This window comes from Choloepus didactylus, chromosome 10 (assembly GCF_015220235.1).
Source record: "Choloepus didactylus isolate mChoDid1 chromosome 10, mChoDid1.pri, whole genome shotgun sequence".
Taxonomy (NCBI): Eukaryota; Metazoa; Chordata; class Mammalia; order Pilosa; family Megalonychidae; genus Choloepus; species Choloepus didactylus.
The window spans coordinates 128,427,932-128,445,685 of NC_051316.1; the positions used below are offsets into that span (position 1 = coordinate 128,427,932).

The 17,754-nt window shown below is 58.1% G+C and overlaps 1 protein-coding gene across 4 annotated transcripts in view; it reads right to left on the reverse strand.

Annotated features, from left to right (window-relative positions):
* The window catches only part of COL5A1 (collagen type V alpha 1 chain), a 177,832-nt gene that overhangs the window by 46,600 nt on the left and 113,478 nt on the right, over positions 1-17,754 (reverse strand). For all 4 annotated transcript variants that reach the window (XR_005219102.1, XM_037851096.1, XM_037851098.1 and 1 more), the window contains exons 28-34: positions 14,347-14,391; positions 12,421-12,474; positions 10,136-10,243; positions 9,189-9,242; positions 6,389-6,442; positions 241-285; positions 54-107 (exon numbers count right to left, since the gene is read on the reverse strand). Coding sequence is in view for 3 of the 4 variants with exons in the window: in XM_037851096.1 (XP_037707024.1) it covers positions 54-107; positions 241-285; positions 6,389-6,442; positions 9,189-9,242; positions 10,136-10,243; positions 12,421-12,474; positions 14,347-14,391 (414 nt within the window). In the remaining variant the exon portion in view is untranslated. The remainder of the gene's footprint in view (positions 1-53; positions 108-240; positions 286-6,388; positions 6,443-9,188; positions 9,243-10,135; positions 10,244-12,420; positions 12,475-14,346; positions 14,392-17,754) is intronic.

Consider the following 17,754-nt stretch of genomic DNA (forward strand, 5'->3'; position numbering starts at 1 on the left):
CTCGGTGATGCCCCCCTTCGCGCCAGCCGCCACAGAGGGGTCCGGAAACCTACCTTGGGACCCGGCTTCCCAGTGATGCCCCGTGGGCCTCTTTCACCCCGCGGGCCCTGGGCAGACAAGACAGAAGGAAGGTCAGCCTCGAAGTCTCCAGACCCATGGAGACCACCTCCCCCGCCCACGGGGCCAGGTGCTTCAAACACCGTTTCTGCGATATGGCCCTCGGGCCCGAAGTTCAGTTACCGTGGGGCCTCGCTGCCCTCGTGGTCCGGGCTTTCCAGGCGTCCCCTAGAAGCAGAGAAGAGGGGGTCGGTCAGTCACTCCCGAAACGCAGGTTCTGGCCTGGCTGGCACCGTCTCCTGGGCTGACGGGGGGCTGCCTCCTCCCACCGCCCATTGCCTTACCGAGGTTTAAGGCAGGTTCATCAGAAAATTCACTGCACCCTCAATACACAGAGCTTAGGGTTCCTGCACAAGTGCTGCTGAAATCCAATCTTCTCCTGCCAGCTGACGGAGTGTGGTTTACTATCATCTGGTTTTCTTTCTTCAAAGCCGCTACACCCCCACCCCACCATCCCTCTCTCTTCTCAGCACGGGGGCAATCATTATTGTAAGGATGAGAAGAAAGTGAACCCTTTCATACATAATTTATTTGTGCTGCAGTTAAGCATATTAGCCATTAAATTTTCAACATCCTCTGCGGACAAGTGAGCTTGCAATTTAATATATGTCGTATATCCAAGAGTCATTTCCTTCTCTTCTAATAGAATTTAGACTTCCTTTTCTCCTTTTCTGTTGTTGTTGGTTTGCATTTTCCAAACCACAGGAAAAAAACTGCAATACATTTTTGTTTTTCTGAAGCAAAGACATAACAGCTGGAAAATACAGTTTTCCTACCGCACGTGGAGGCAACGAGCTGAATGTGGGTCCCGTACCTCCAAACCTTCTCGATCCGTTTTCCTGGATTTTGTTCCAGTTTCCAATGATAAAGCGCAAGATAGAGTCACATTGTTTGAGGGCACCATGATAAGCTTCCTCTCACCACCATTCATTCATTTGCTGCCAGATCCAAAACTGCTTCTAGCAGCTCCCATTTTAAAGAGAATTTAATAAAACCATTTATAATGATGAGCTGATTGGGGTGTTTTTTAGTAATGCCCTCTGCTTCCAGTTCTTTAACTATATGGCAGGAGCCTTTAGCTTCGAATAAATATTTGCATACGTAAATTAATGGACCATCTGCTTCACCCGGGTCAAGACTGCAGGTGCGGACTGGCCACAGCTTTGGGTGTGAAACCACAACCCCCCACCAAACAAGTTCCACCCGTGGCACCCGAGTGCTCACCGTGCAGCACGGACGCCTTTTGGTGATAAAGGAACCAGGCACAGCTCCAAGGCCTTGGAGGGAAGCAAAGTAAGAGTCTCGGCCACAGAGGAGGCCTCCTGTGGGTCAGTTTTCTTGATCAAGTAACTGAAACCAAGGAGTTTTGGGGTGACTGAGGCTTTTGAACAGAATGTTCCCCCCAATCCGAAGTCTGTGACCTTGAAGAACTGCGAGTGAGCACCTTGCCCTCCTGTCAAGGCAGAGGCACCCTCAGAAATGGCCTTGCCGATTCTCTCTGCTCCGGCCGAGAAGCCAAATGCACAGGTAGGAGAAGCCTCCAGATTCCTGGCAGCTGTTTCAGGGTTAGCCCTTCCCAACCCAGGATCCCCCGAGGCCTGGCCCTGGCCCAGGGCACAGCCACTGACATCCAGCCCTTGGCTCCTGACTGTGTCTCCTCCTTCGGCCAGAGCCAGCCTTCTGCAGGACTTTGAGGAAAACTGCTCACCTTCGTCTGCTTTCCAGGTCTAACCAGCAGGTGACAGTTCCCAGAACCAAGCTACCACCTGCGAGCTAGCATCAGCAGTGTTACGGGGTGAACTGTGTTTCCCCAAAAGTCACGTTCAAACCCTGGTCCTGTGAACGAGATCCCATCTGGAAACAGGGTCTCTGTAGGTACACCCGTCAAGATGGGGCCAAACTGGATCCGGGTGTGTCCACGTCTATGGAACTGGGGGCCCTACACGAGGGGGGACACACACCCAGCCAGCCAGAGGGCCAACAGCCATGAGACAGCACAGAGGTTCAGTTATGCAAAAGCCCAGCAATGCCACGGGCTGCCGGCCACCACCCGGAACCCAACAGGGTTCAGAGTTCAGGGGTCAGAGGAGTGCAGCCCTGCTGACACCTCGATTCAGACTCTGGTCTCCAGAATCAGGAGACAAGAAATTCCTGTTGATCTGAGTGGCCCAGTTAGGGAGGTGGAGACAGTCACATCATCGGTTAAACCTATCATCCCAGCATCCAGAAGCATCCATCTGGCCAGAGTATCCAAAAAGAGACCTCTCTGGAGGAGCCCAAACCCCCAGCTGGCTCTCCGTCCACCTCCCCCTGCCTCTTCCACCCGTCCCCCAGGCTGGGACCAGAGCTACTTTTGAAACTCACCCCCATCACTGCCTGGCCCAAACCCCACTGTGGACCCACTGCCTGGGATGGAGAACTGACCCTGACGTGGTGACAGGCCTCGGCCGTGCTCTGCCGCCCGGTTGCTTCCTGAGCATTCGCTGTTTAAATGAACAGACGGCCTCAAAGCTGAACCCCAGTTACTGCGACTCACACAGCCAGGAAGCAGAACGAGGACACCCCACGGCAACAGAACTTGGGGGGCCACTTTGGTTCACTGCGGGTTCAGAACTGAATGTGCAATTCCGGGTGCAAGAGGGTATGGCCCTCAGCAAGGGGCAGCCTGGCCCAGCCCGACTCAAAGGACCCAGAGGTACCCACTTTCTTTGTGGTTCCCCAAACTTGGTGTAGAACAATAACACTGTCAAGAAAATCGCCCCCGTGTTTTAAATCACTTTCTGCAGCAGTGACTCAACAGAAGGTTTATGCGGGTGAGAACGACACCCGGTTTCCTAAACAGGAGACTGTGAGTAATTCTCACGGGGGAAGACGAAGACAGCCGGGGGCTCCATCTCCCGACGTGTTAACCCACAGCAGCGTGAGCGCAGAAGAAAGTGGATGCCCTCGCGTTCTCACCCAAAGTCCGTGTTGGGACTTGCACCACAAGCACAAAGCAACCGTGGATGCAATTTCCTTGAACCAGCCCAGACGTCCTCCTGCCCTGACTAGAAGAGCGGCTGAGATGAGCTTGATGGGTAGTTTGGGGCACCAGGCACCTGTGAGGGGCCTTGAAAAGTCTCGGCTGGGCCCGAGCTTGTGATTCACCTCCAGCCTTTGTCCATCGCTCTGAAGAAGGTGCCACGGGGACCTGGACACGCAAGTCACTCGGTGCAGACCAGGAGGCCTGGCTGGGCAGCGTCTCTCTCCATCCCCTCCATCTTCAACCCCTAGCCCCGTGGGGCCCCCCTGGGGTCAGTCGAGCAGGAGCAACTGGACACGTGCGTTCGGCACTGGCCGTGGGCGTGAAACTTCTGTTTCTTCTTGTCATTCTCTTATCCCTTCTCTGTTGTTCCCTCCAAAAGTCAATAATTTCCATCTGATGATGACTTTTTACATGTGGTCAAAGCCTCACCCAAGAGACAAGACTTCACCGTGCTTCAGAGGATCAGCTTTCAATCCCGTGCACTCAACCACAAAACACCAAGCTGGGACCCCATCGCCACAGCCACCCTGCTTTTGGTTCCCCCTGCTTATGGCTTGTCTCAACACAGTGGTCTCCTCGCTCAGACATTTCCCAACACCCCTCTCCTCCCTCAGAGCAGAAGCAAGGGTCCCCAGGGGGGCCACATGGTGGTCAGGATCTGGCCTGTTACCTCTGCCCCTTGCCTCCCAGGCCACCCTGCAGTGCCCACAGCCTCACCCCCAGCCCCCTCAGCTCTCTGCCACCTCGTCCCTGTGGCCATCCCTGGGCACGCTTCCTCCCCACCCTGAGGCCCCTCCTCTGCTCCTGCTTTCCTTTTCATCACAGCATAAACCACTGGCTGATACACTGTCAGTTTGACTTCTTGATCTGCTCACCGTCCCTGCTTCTAGAAGGTGAGCTCCACCTGGCTTGGAGGAGCAGAGTAGATCCATAAATGGTTTGTTTCCACATGAATGAATGAATGTATGAATGAATGCAGTGATATGATTCAGCGAACAACCCCATAACTCAGTTTGAAAAGGGTCGTGTGAGACAGCAGGGGTCAGCATTGTCGTGGGGTCACTGGAAACCGTCAGGGCACGATGTGGGATGGTCAGACGTGTCGGGAGAAAAGCCCCTCTGGATTGCTCAGAGTCCCAGGAACGCCAACCAAAGGGCACTGTGAGGACATTTGTCACCAGCCTTGGGCCAGCAGCTCCAGAGAGCTCTGCAGGGATCTGGAGACCCAAAGCCCTCTCCTTCCCTCCCTGCGGGCTGCGTTTACCCCCCGGGAGAGTGAAGGTGCAACAGACACTTCCTCCCCTCCCCGGGGCAGATGGGCAGATGTGCTGCAAGCTTAGAGCCTCCTGATTTCAGGGTTCCTCTCCCCGCATGTGCAGGCAGCACCCACCCCCCTCCCACCGCTGTGTGGGGAAAGGGACATAGGGGAGCCGGCGCCAGCTGGGGGCAGTGTCCTCGGTCTCTGCACTGGGCACTGTGGGGGTCCCTCGACACACGCAGGCAGGTCACCCCAGACCCTGCCCCATTATAGACAGTGCTGTGGTCCTTTCTTCCTGGGGTTCCCAGGGCCTCGGAGGTGGGGAGGCTGAGGCGCTGCAAGGGGCAGACGGTCAGGGGCACGGAGAGGCGAGCAGGCTCCGGCTGCTCCAGAGGCTCCCGACAGGAGAGACTGGGACCCTGTCCGGGAAAGGGTTCTGTGGTCCAGCCAGCAGCCACATGCTGAGTGTGGGTCCCCTGTGCTCTCCGGGACAGCCCCACCGCAGGCCGCTGTGAGAGGTTCTGCAGTCCCCAGCCCAGAGGGGCGGCGGGTCTTTGTCACCCTAGAATTTCTGAAGCCCCCACGGCCCTGTACTGCTTTGCACCAATGGACCCCATGAATATTCATGAAAACAACCTTTCTCTGAAAGACAGGAAACAGGCTGCCTCTGGAAGGAAGAACTTTCTAGCATTGGAATATATGTGAGCATATGCATATGTATACACATATACCAAAGCTAGAGCATCTGGGTGGACCGGACAGGCCAAATACCTTAAAACCCAAGGTGACAAGGAAAATCACGCTTCATTAGAATTTTCTAGAGATCTGCATGTCTCTAGAACAGGGCTCCGGGGGGTCGTTCATCCGAGCCACGTCCCCTGAGCGGGGCAGGACCCTGGAGAGCCCCATCCCACGAGAGCCAGCTGCTTGAGGGTCCAGGACACACACCTGGAAGGTGGTGGGCGGCTCATCTGGGCTGGTTCCTGGGCTGGACAGAGAACGCGGTTTCCAGCCAAGCTTGGCTGCACGGCCAGCACCACCCCCGGCCGTAGCCAGCGCAGTGAGCCAAGTGGAGGTGGAGGGGAATGGCATTAGTTTTGCTTTGCACAGAGGCCGCCACTCGGTTTGGGGCCGCAGCACATCCGGGACCTCTGGGCTTCACTGATGAGACCCTACAGAGGGCTGCCAGGCTGACGCCGGGGTCTCCAAACAGGAGGGACAGCCGGGACCCTCCCTTACTCTGCAGATGGCTCCCTTTTCCCTCTGCGGCCCCTGCCCTCCTCGGCACTGATGCTGTCGAGATGCGTGCAGCACGGGGGCCGGGTTTCCAGCTTGTGACTTTGGCACCAGACATTCATTTACAGAGCCATGGGCTGGCTGGACATCTTCCTCCTGCTTTCCTCAGTGCACAGAGACTCTGTGTAATAACATCAGCACGGCACAGCCCCTGGGCCCATAGGGGGCTGAGGACAGGAGCTGAGCAGGTGCAGGCTGGAGTCCGTCGGAGCACGTACAAGAGCCGGGCTTCCCGAGGACTGGGGTCCCTGGGGCACCCACAGACCAGCCTCTCTGTCCCCTCACGCTGGGGCCAACGTGACCCTCTCCACCGTATTTTCCCAAGGGCACTGTCACACGATCTCATGAATGAGAGCCCAGGGCGGCCCCCTGGGCCAGGAGGGATGCGAGAAGGTGGGGGAAGAGCCCAGCTCTCCCCGCCAGCACCGGAGAAACCAGTGCATCGCGCCTTGCTTGCAGGAAGCTCGGTTTTCCCTTCTCGGCAAGCTTCTCTCCTGCTGCCCCTTCCCGTCTCATCCCTCCCAGCCTGGCACGTGGGGCTCAGTGTGAAAGGCCAGGGGCTAGAGGTCAGCCGCTCTGTGAGTAGTTTGGGTGGCAAAGTGGGTGAGAAACAAACAGGCCCTCACCTTGAGAGCCTGCACCCTAAATCCCAAGGCAGCAGAACCGCCCCACACAGACCCGGCTGCCCTTACCCTGCCGCCCTTCTCTCCATTGGCACCGGGAAATCCAGGAAATCCAATAGAGCCCTGAAAGAGAGTTAATTCAGAAAGGAGCATGAGGGCTGGGCCAGAAGGACTAGTTACGCTGCAGGTGCCAACTGGAGGAAGGTGGTGTTATGGTTAATGCTTCCGACACGGACTCCAACCAGCTGCTCACTCACCCCTCCACCCAACCACCCACCCACACATCCTGCACTTTTCCACCCAACCACTCATCCAACCATCCATCCATCCCTCCATCCATCTACCCATCCATCCACCCATCCATCCCTCGATTCATCCATCTACCCATCCATCCATCCATCCATCCCTCCATCCATCCATCTACCCATCCATCCACCCATCCATCCCTCCATCCATCCATCTACCCATCCATCCACCCATCCATCCCTCAATTCATCCATCTACCCATCCATCCACCCATCCATCCCTCAATTCATCCATCTACCCATCCATCCATCCATCCCTCCATCCATCCATCTACCCATCCATCCATCCATCCATCCCTCCATCCATCCATCTACCCATCCATCCCTCAATTCATCCATCCATCCATCCATCCCTCCATCCATCCATCTACCCATCCATCCACCCATCCATCCCTCCATCCATCCATCTACCCATCCATCCACCCATCCATCCCTCAATTCATCCATCTACCCATCCAACCATCCATCCATCCCTCCATCCATCCATCTACCCATCCATCCATCCATCCCTCCATCCATCCACCCACACATCTCCCACTTTTCCACCCAACCACCCATCCACCCTTCCATCCATCCACCCACCCAAACATCCCCCACTTTTCCACCCATCCACCCACCCATCCATCCACCCATCCATCTACTCATCCATCCTTCAGGCCATCAATCCATCCATCCCTCCATCCATCCACCCACCTACAAATCTCCTACTTTGCCACTCAACCACCCATCCAACCATCCATTCATCCATCCATCCATGCACCCACACAACTACCTGCCCACTTACCCACCACTCATCCATCCATACAACCATTCACCTATCCATCCATCCACACACCCATCCACACATCTACCTACTCATTCTTCTGCCCAGTCATCAGCTCACCCACCCTTGCATCCATCCATCCATCCATTCATCCACACAACCAACACCCACCCATCCATCCATCCATCCACCCATCCATCTCTCCATCCATCCACCCATCCACACACCCATCCATCCATCCATCTATCCCTCCATCCAACCATTCACCCACCCACTCATCCATCCACTCACCCACTGGCCCATCCAACAAATATTTTCTGAGCATCTTATAAACTCCAAATTAGAATACCCAAACTGTGTTGAGCAGGCTTCCCCCTCACCCTTGCTCTCCACCCTCCTCTCCCACACACCTGTCTGTATAACACGAGTACTGTGGAAGAAAAGAAACACAGGCCCTGAGGATCTGGCAGGAGAAGAGTATGTGTGTCACATTTGTGACATTTTGTTTCCTGTTTCTTGGGGCCGTGTTTTGTTATCTTCCCAGGATGCCAGGAAGTAAAGCACAGCCCCTTGCAAAGTCAGCAACAGATGCAAATCACTGCATCTCCTCTAGCGGCTACTTAATTCTAGCTTTCTACAAGGTGCACACAGACCGAAGATGAACTTGAGGACTTCCACTGGGCAAATAACCAGACACCTGCTGTGTGTGAGAAGGAGGAGCCTGGGAAGCTCCCTGCACGTGCTCACATCGCCCCACCTGCCCCCCAGTCTCGGCTGTCTTCTGTCCTCAGGCCTAACAGGAGCGTGTCCTGAAGTCCGTGAAAAGTTTACAAAGTCCCAGGTCCTGCCTTTCCCATGGGGCTGAGCTTGCTGAATCCACTCAGATGCCAATCAAGCCATCCAGGCAGGAGACGGTGATGTGGACACCTGGGGCACCGGTGGTACTGGAGCCAGGCTCGGCACTTAGCCACCGTCCAAGGGACGTGCTTGCAGGAGAAACCCTTGCCTCTGCCTTTCCAAAAAACTGACCGAACTACGTTTCTTTGGACCCCCTCATCTCTCCCAAATTTCTTCTCTGCCCTCCTCTGATCTGCTCCGTGGGCGTGGATCGAAAGAGGGAAAATACGCCTATCCACGCCCTGTTCACCCGCCATCTGGCTGGCGAGGCGGGGGCCAGTGGCTACGTCAGTGATGCCGTTCGGTCGCCACAAAAGGGCTGTTGTACAGCGGGTGCCTCTCCTGCAGGCTGGGCAGGTGTCCCACACTGGGCAGGGTACAGTGTGGCTGTTCCCATATTTCCTTAGCCAGAACGGAAGTACCCGGAGGTACACTACAGGTACACAGGGATGGGCACAGACACAAAGCTAGAAGGAGAGACCCCGTCTTGTTAATTACGTCTCCAGGGCAGGGAATCGAGAAATGTGGGACTTAAGAAGAAAGCAACATTTTTAGTGACTTCCGGAGCCTTAAGGAGCCATCTGACTTTAAAGCAGGACCTGACCTCATGCAGGAAAGGTTTCTGTCTTTCATTTCTTGAGTCCTGAGCGTGGGCAAACCTGTGGGGAGAGCCACTGAGAGGCCGGCAGGCCCCGGGGAGCCCAGGTGCCCTCGCTGCCTGCAGCACCCTTCTCTGAAAGACTCAACCGGCCATCCCAGAGCTGCCTTCTGATGCACTAAACTAGTGCCAGGGGCTGTGAATGAAGGACTCGTGAGCCGCAGTGACTGCTGTTCTGGAGGGCGGGCGGGGATGCGTGGAACACCCAACAGCACCTGCCTTGGAGCCTAACACGCTGCAACTCACCTTCGGTCCTTGTCTTCCCGGGTAGCCTGGCAATCCGGGGACTCCAAGTTTGCCCTGGGGGAAAACAAGAGCCGTGTTCCACGGAGAGCTCAGGGGCCCTTCTCGATCCACTTTCTCGGAGCAGAGAGAAAGCCACGAGCTGCGGTGGGGAGTGCAGGGGCTGCAGTTTCCAAAGGCCGCGGTCACCCTGGGAAAGCCCCTGCCTGCCCTCCCGGGCAGGGCCTGTGCACACTCACGAGTAACTGGGCACCCGATCACCCACACACCAAGCTGAACGCAAAGGGCCCACGAGGAGAAGGCAATGCCTTTTCTGAAGCAAAGTGGTCGAAGGCCAACACGCCCAATAGAGTATTCTCGATCTAGGGGATAAGAGTTCTAGCCCTGCGGCAAGACGAGAGGGAAGTTTGGGCCACTTCTGGTGCCCTGCCTGTGCCAGGCCTGGGGTAAGCACATGGAGATGGAGCCCGGGGGCCGCCAGGCCGGGCAACCCCCTGCAGCTGGGAACGACAGGCATGAGGATAGCTGCGGACTGAGGGCTCGACGTCTCGGGCCACCGTTCACGTCGACCCACGGCACCTCCGCAGCCACTGGAGAGTGCACTGTCATCACCCCCAGCACAGGTTGGAAACTTGACAAGAACGGGGTCGCCCGCATGAGAAATGATGCATGGGTGATGTGGCTCCCAAGGGCAAGCTCCTGGCAACCTGGGGAAGGGGCTCCTCCCAGGGCAAGAAAAGCCTCGACCCACTGGGTGGGGCAGCCAGAGTCCACGGGTGGAGCAGGAGAGCCCGGCCTCGTGCCGGAATGACACATCCAGCTCAGGACAGCCTTGGCCGGGCCGCCACACAGCCCGCCCCCGAGGCCGTGCGGAGGGATCCGCTGAGGCTTTACGGGGCTCAGCTCCCTCTCGGGGGTGGTCTGGCTTCCCGCACTCCAGAATCACTCACCTTCTCCCCAGGTGGGCCCAGTGGCCCAGGGTCGCCGTTCGGGCCCCCGCGACCCTTAGGGCCCTCGGGGCCGTCTTCTCCTCTGGGGCCAGGTGGTCCAATCTCCCCCTGCAGGCCAGAAAAGAGGAGGTAACCTCCAGCCCCCACCGCCGGACTCCCACCATCGTTCTGGAGCACGGGCCCGGATCCCGGGCGTCCGTCCCAGGAGCGACTTGGCAGCACGGCAGGCTCCACTTTGTTCGAGCAGAGGAAGCCCCCGTCGTGTCACGACAATGGAGACGGGTGTGCGGGCGATTAGAGGGCCCTCCGCACGGACGCTGGCCTGCTGTTTTCTCAAGGCCACACACTCCTGCCTCCCTGTTACCTTCTCTCCATCAAGGGCCTCTTGGCTAAAATAACTTTGGTGAACACAATAGCTCTCAAATGCTACTTCCCAGAATAGAGCAGAACAACCATGCATCCGGGGAGCTGCTTTCCTTTTCTGAAACCCTGGTAGGGACTGACGTGGATCACGGTTCCTAAATTGGGCAGTTATCCGGGCATAACTGGCCCATGGGAGGCCCTTGGATGTCAACAAAGAGATGTAAGGGGCTTAAGTATTGCCTCGTCCAACTCCCCCAAATTACAGATGCAGGGGCCTCAGCCCAGATGAGGAAGAGGGATGTGCAAGGCTATGGGCAGTGCCACGGCCGAGCCTCTTGGCGCCCATGTTGGTGCTCTCTGCTTGCCGCTGGATGGGCCCTCCGCTGACGATGCTTCTGAGTGCAGCCGCAGAGCAGCCGTGCAGCCCCACTCCCAAAATGGGCACGGTGCGGATAAAGAAAAGGCCAATGACTTCCTTGTTCCTGAGCTCCGAGTTCTCTGTGGGTCGGGTTCTCTGTCCCTAAGCAGCAAAATAATCCTCCACATCCGGGAACCGGGCTACACTCTCTGGAGAACTCCAGATTGATGACACCAGTTCCCTGGGCTCAGGAAGTGTCCTGGCTGCTCGGTCCCCGCCTCGCCCAGGTCTGATGGGAGCTCTGCTGATGCAGGCTGGCTGAAGTCCGGGGTTCTTCTGTGCAGTCTTTTTCAAAACTAAACCCTCATAACTTGGAGCCCAAATATGTGCATTGAGTTGCCAGAGAGGGGGGATAAAAGTGACTTCCTCAGGTCGAGCTGAGAGGCCCCCTTAGATGTGGGGTTGAGGATCCGTCCCCCATGGAGAAAGTTTGAGCGTGGCTGTCTTTTGCAGCATCATAACTGGGACGTCATCGGTGTGAAATGAGACGCAGGCTGTGAGTGCCGTTCGCCTGTCCGGCTGGGTGGAAGCACCGAGTGCGGAGTGCACTCTCCTCCCAGCAGCTGCGAAAAAGCCCCAGCAGACCCCGCTTTGCAGGACAGTTCCGGCAGCCGGTGACAACCTGCCTCGGCCGACAGACATCCATCCAGGTGTGTGCACGCAACTGCCCCACGCCCGGCCGCCAGGACCCACACGCGCCTCGTTTTCTTTCAGCTGGTTCCTATGCCCTCTGGAGTTGTTACGGGAGCTCCACAGCACGCAGCCTGTGGCAACGGGGCCACCCTGCACTTCACGCAGGGCCCACTAACCGGAAAATTCCCTCAGCGTCTTGTGCATCAGCCTCTCCTTGTTTCTATGAAAGCACAGCCAGTGGCTTTCTGCTGGGTGCCTGCCATGTCAGCCGGCCCTGCCTCTCCCAGCACCGACGGGCTTTCCGGAGCGGAGATAAATTATTCACCAAAAAACAAGCCGGGTAGTTGCAGTTTCTCATGAGAGCCCAGCGTGAGACCACAGAGCACAGGGACTGTTTGGGGTCCTAGGAAGATCTGAGGAGACGTTTCGGGGACCAAGACGTTCTAAGGGCCCAGCAGAGGCCCCCAGACCCTCGTCCAGGGGCTGGGGTGGCTGCAGCACCCCTGGTTAGACTACGTCATCTGCAGCCTCTTCCTCTCTCTTCCCAGGCCCCCCTTCTCCATATTCTTGAGTCAAATGAACTGCTGTGCAATGCAGGGGTTCAGCCAGGTAAAAGTCCCCCCAACCCACCATGTGGGGAGAGGAAGCAGGGCAGGGGAGCTGTCCGGACCCCAGAGGGCTGGCACCAGGGGGCGGCCGCCCAGCCCCAAGGGGGAAACATCTCTGTCCCCCACCCCAGGAGCCTCTGCCCAGGTGTCGCCCCGTCTGAGAAGCTGCCCTGGGGCCCAGGCTGCCCCCACCCTGGCACAGACCTGCAGGGCTGGGCACCCCGCTTTTCCCCAGCCCTGACTCCCAAACACCCAACACTCACCCGGTCTCCCTTGATGCCCATGTCCCCCTTGAATCCGGGAAAGCCGTCTTCACCCTGGTAACGGACGAGAGACGGCCTCAGTGTAGAAGGGACCCGCCTCCAGGCCTCCGCCAACCACTGTCTTATTGGACACCCCAGGCCGCGACACAAACACGCAGCCGCCGACTGGGAGGGTGCCCGGTGGCCCGTCCCTGGAGGCCGACCCTCGCCTTCAGGGACACGGCGTCTTGCAGTCCCGGCTGGGTGTGCCCCTTCCCTGGGGGCCTGCAGCCCGGGCCTCTGCCGGGCACAGGAGCGGTCACTCGACACCTGCTTCTCCAAGCAGCTCTGCTCGCCCACTCACCCCTGAGTCCCAGTAACAGCGGGATGGGTACAAATTTGAGGAGGGGGAGCTGGGTGAAAAATGCCCCCCCAAAGGACACTGAACTGCCACTGCCGGCATCACTGAACTCTGAGAAAGGAAGGGTCACTGGCCAGGACCTGTTTTGGAAACCAGCGATTCTGCCGGAGCCACCGCACTGAGGTTGAGCTTAACGGTTTTAGCCACACATGCGTGTTTCCCAGGGAGCCCAGATAGGGGTGCTGTCTGTGAATTTGGGGGACTTACATGGCAGTCTGCTGCCTACTCAAGCCCCAGCCTGGTCCCAGTGGGCATGGCCTCAGGGCACCGTTCCTGAGTCCGGGGCAGGTGGACGGGGCTGCCCAGAAGCTGCCCCACGTGGGGGCTACAGGTTTTGCCTGTTCTAGAGCTTCCAAAGCACTGGTGCTGTTAGCTCCTCCTTCCTCAGGGGCAGCCCACGGAGCCCAGGGTGGGAAGGATGCCACAGCACGATGCCAAGGCACGCAGCTTTGGGGTCGGGCCCTTCTGACACAGCGGGGGCACTCGATGCAGCGCCTGGATGCAGGCCAACAGATCCCACAGGAAAGGACCCCGAGTCACGTCCTCCAGGGACGCCAAGCGGAGCCCCGGCCTGGGCGCCCTCCAGCAAGAGCAGGTGGCAGCTATGCCCACGCCAGCCTGCACGCCCCTGAATCGCTGGGGAATGGTGCGGCCTGTCCTTCACAGGGATTTGAAGGGCCTCATGGAAAACATCTCTCAAAATGGCTCCATTCAAACGGCAGGGAAGACAAGCAATGGAACGGGTAATGCAGCTGAGCCAGGAGCGAGCCTGGAGCCCGGCTCTGGGCTTCCTTCCACCAGAGCGGAACGAGAGACGGGGCCGGCCACACAGTTGAAGCTGCTCAGGGGGTCACGGCTTCTGGGGGCATCGGATTTCTGCCTCTGAATTTTAGCTTCTTATAACCGGAATGTTCCAGGTAGCTCCCGACCCGCATCCCCTGGCCTTGCCAAATACACAGTTCCCTGAACCATCGCCATGTACTAACGAACGTGGAAAGCCACACCACCGGGCGGCCGTGCATGATGCCACCGGAGTGCTGGAGCGTGGCACCCTCTGCCCTTGGAGCCACAGGGCCATGAGCGGGCGCCTCTCCCCGCTCCGATAGCTGCACGTGTGTGAGTTCTGCAGCATGAAGCCTACCTAGGGTGGAGAATCGAATGCTAAATGATAGCAGCATGAGCTGGCCCACGGGGCGCCTGCCTAGAGGGCCGTGCAGGTGTGTGGCGGAAGCTTCCGGCTGCCTGAGCAGGTGCGCGAGGGCTGCACTGCGTCGGAAGCCAGGGCCCTCACCCCATCCAGGGAATGCCCAGCCCCAGGCCCGCTCAGACCCCGCGCTTCCCCAGCCCATCCTCCTCCGCTTGTTTCCGTCCTGTCGCAAACACTCTCGCGTGGAGTGGGCCTCACCCTGCAGAAGCAGCCCCCAAGCAGCCCAGTTTCTTGAAGACCCGTCGTCAAAGGAGCCCCACGGCTGGGCCCAGCTGTGGGCTGGCCCGAGGCTGCCCCGCTGACCGGAACGGACACTCACCTTCTCGCCCTTTGTGCCCTTCAAACCGCGGATGCCATCGGCCCCCTAGAGAGACAGGGAAGGGAGAAGCAAGCAGTTACAAATCCAGGCCCCCGGAGCTGACAAGGAAGAGGCCTAAGCCCCACGATCCAGGAAAAGGGACAGCTGAGCCCCCTCCCTTCCCCAACAAAGTCCGCTCCCTTCACTGACCCCCAGATCTGCCCTCCCAAGGCCCCGGGCCCACCCTCAGCACACTCCTCCTGGGTGGTCCTCCCCCACTCCCCCCCACCCATGTCCTGCACCCTCTAGAAGCCTTCCATCTCCGAGCAGTTCCAGGGCACGGGCTGTGGGACTGGGTCACACCCTGGCCTCCCCCAGAGCTCCAGGCAATGTCCCCGCCTTCTGTGTGCCTCAGTTTCCTCATCTGGAAACTTGCTGGAGCTAGCAACGGCCCATTCCTTGTTACAACTGGTGGAGGGGGACGTCTGGAAAGCCCTTGGGACAGTGTCCGGCACACAGCAGGTGCTCGAAAAATGGCAGCTAGGCACCGTCTGACTATCTTAATTTTTTTTTGGTGGTTTAAAGCTGTACGTACCCCAGAAAAGCATGTTCTTAAAGCTAATCCATTCCTGTGGGTGTGAACCCATTGTAAGTCGGGTCTTTTGGTGAGTAGCACCTTAAGTTAAGATGTGATCCATCTCATTCAGGAGTCCTTTATAAGAGGATGAAATTAAGAGAAAGAGAGAGAGAGAAAACCACAGAAATAGAGGAGGCCAGTGGAGCCGGAGGCTGGAAGCAATGAAACCCAGAAGAGAAGGAGAGACCAGCAGACACCGCCCTGTGCCCGGCCACATGGCCAAGGAGCCGAGGGTCGCCAGAAGCTGGTCATCAGGGAGAAAGCATCGCCTGATGGTGCTAGATTTGGACATTTTCATGGCCTCAGAACTGTAAGCTTGCAAACTAATAAATTCCCATTGCTAAAAGCCAAGCCATTTCTGGCATATTGCATTTCACAGTTTTAGCAAACTAAAACATTTTTGTTAGTAATAACGCTAAATAATGTATTATTATTGCTAATAGCACTGATTCTTAATAACAGGTATCACCACGGTGTTCGATTCAGGGCCTATCACTACATGTCCCTGCTCAGCAATGGGCACTTGAAGGCAGGGGCTATGCCGGCTTCCCCCCGACAGGCTCCCTGCGCCGAGCTCCCCCCGGGGGATGCAGGTGGGGCTGTGCAATGGCGTTTAAGCGGCTGCATGCTGGCTGTCATGCCCTGCGCCTCCCCTCCAAGTGAGCAGTTGGGGAGGGCAGGTGGGCAGGGGGAGGAAACGAGGGCAGAGGAGGGGGAATGAGGACGGGGGAGGGCAGAGGGGAGGGCGTGTGGCCAGCGGAGGGTGCCCAGGTTCGCTGAACCCCCGCTCACAGGGGGCTCCTGCATGGGGGGATGGCGAGGCTGGGCTGCACCTCTCCCGCCGCTGTGTCCAGCGCTGCCCTGTCGGTGTCCAGGCCGTTACCTCCCAGGGACACCCACCACTCCTGGATTCCCGGCACGGGCCTCGGAGTGGGGGCCTGGGGGCAGCAGGGGCACAGGTGGGCACGAGGACCCTGGGCAGCAAGGCCTGGAATTTGGCCTGGCCTTAAACACCCATGCAGCAGCCACTGGGGCCACCCGTCTCCTGAATCCTCCAGGGATACAGATATGGCTAGAAACGGCGCAGATGAGGGGCCCGACTTCCCCAGCCGCCCTCTCAGGCTGGCCGCCAACCGAGCCGACGATGCACGTCCGACAACGTACGTGGAACCAAAAGGGATGGAGTCTGGCCCGGCCTCTGATGCACAGTTGGAGCTTAAAGGACCCGTGGCCAGGAGACTCTGTGAGGTGAGAAGGGCCTGGCTAAGCAGCCCAGCTCCCCTCCTCCGTGCCCCACTGGACACCTCTGAGGGCACAGAGAACACGGGTGGCTGCTTCGGCCGACACAGGCTGGGCCCAGGCCCCAGCCACTCCCCACTGGAGCACGGTTCAGAACCCACAATGCAGGGACTACACAAAGGAGGCGTTTTCCGGAGTCTAGGCCCTTTCCTTTTTTAGGGTGCTTTTGTGTCTCCTCAATAACTGTCCACTCTAGATCCCACTTGTTACCTCTGACGCTCCTAGAGAGTGGGAAACGGGAGTCACCGGAGACGGCCGGCCGGGATTTAAGCTCCTAAACGACGGCTGGTCTTAAACAGAAGAGGTGGGCTGGGTGGAGCACCCACTCCCCTCTGTGACTCCAGGGAGACACAGGGTGGGGGGAAGGGGAGCGTTCCTTCTCGGCAGCCTTGAACCTGCCATCAGGGTCCCCGGTGCCAGCTCTCCTCCTTCCGCTGAGGGGGCCTGGGCCCCCCGAGCCCCCTGCCACCCAGGCCTGAAGCGAGGGTCCCCCAGAGGACACAGGAACAGGACCGAAAGAGCACAGCAGCCCCCAAACAGAGCAGGGCTTCTCAGTCGCCGCTTGTTGCCCTTTGGGCCTGGAAAATTCCCTGTTGGGTGGGGTGGGGCCTCGGGGTGCGTTGTAGGGTGTCACGCAGAATCCCTGGTTCCTGCCCACCGATGCCAGCAGCGCCACCCAGTCACGGTGTCTCTGGACATTGTCAAATGTCACCCGTGGGGAGGGGGCGCCGAATCATCCCCAGGTGAGAACCACCAGGCTGCAGCATTTATTAAGCCCCTGGAGTGGCCAGGACTTGGGGCCCGAGCAGAGGGGGAACGTGGGGAAACAGCAGGCTGGCGAGGGACACAGGCTGGCCTCCCAGGAAGTTCATTTTTGGGCTCTTCTGCCGGCCTCCTCAGAGCTGGGGGCCACGAGAGGGTGGATTTGATTTTGCTGATGGTCAAATCCAAACAGATGACACTGGTCCCACCCCTACCACTACTCCCACCTGGGGCCTGCAGCGGTGCTGGAAGTGACCCTCAAGGCTCAAATGCACAGGAGCTGGAGAATCTCTCTCCACTGAATATGCTTTTAAATCTTGGTCTTCCTTCCACCCTCTGCTTCCAAGTCTAACTGGAGCCGCTGTGTCAGGAATGCATTTTAATCACATAGATGAGGTAAGTGCATTCCTCATAAACATGTGAGAGCAAACACCTTTCTGGTTCTCAGAAGTGCCTTGTGCAATCAGCCATGGACGGCAGCTGGGAGGCTGCAGAGCCTGTTGCTAAGCCATGAGAATTCGTAAAATAAACACGCATGGAGCTCCCATAATCAGCATTTCTGCTAAAGTATTACCCTGCTAAAACTTGCTAGGCGGCTGGTGAAAGTGTATGTTGGGGAGAAACCCCACCCACCCCTCCCGGGTCCAGGAAGCCTCCCGTTAGGGGCTCTCGCACCCAGGAGGCCCAGGTTCCTGGGGAAGGACGGTCGGGGCCCCTCGGGGCTGAGGATG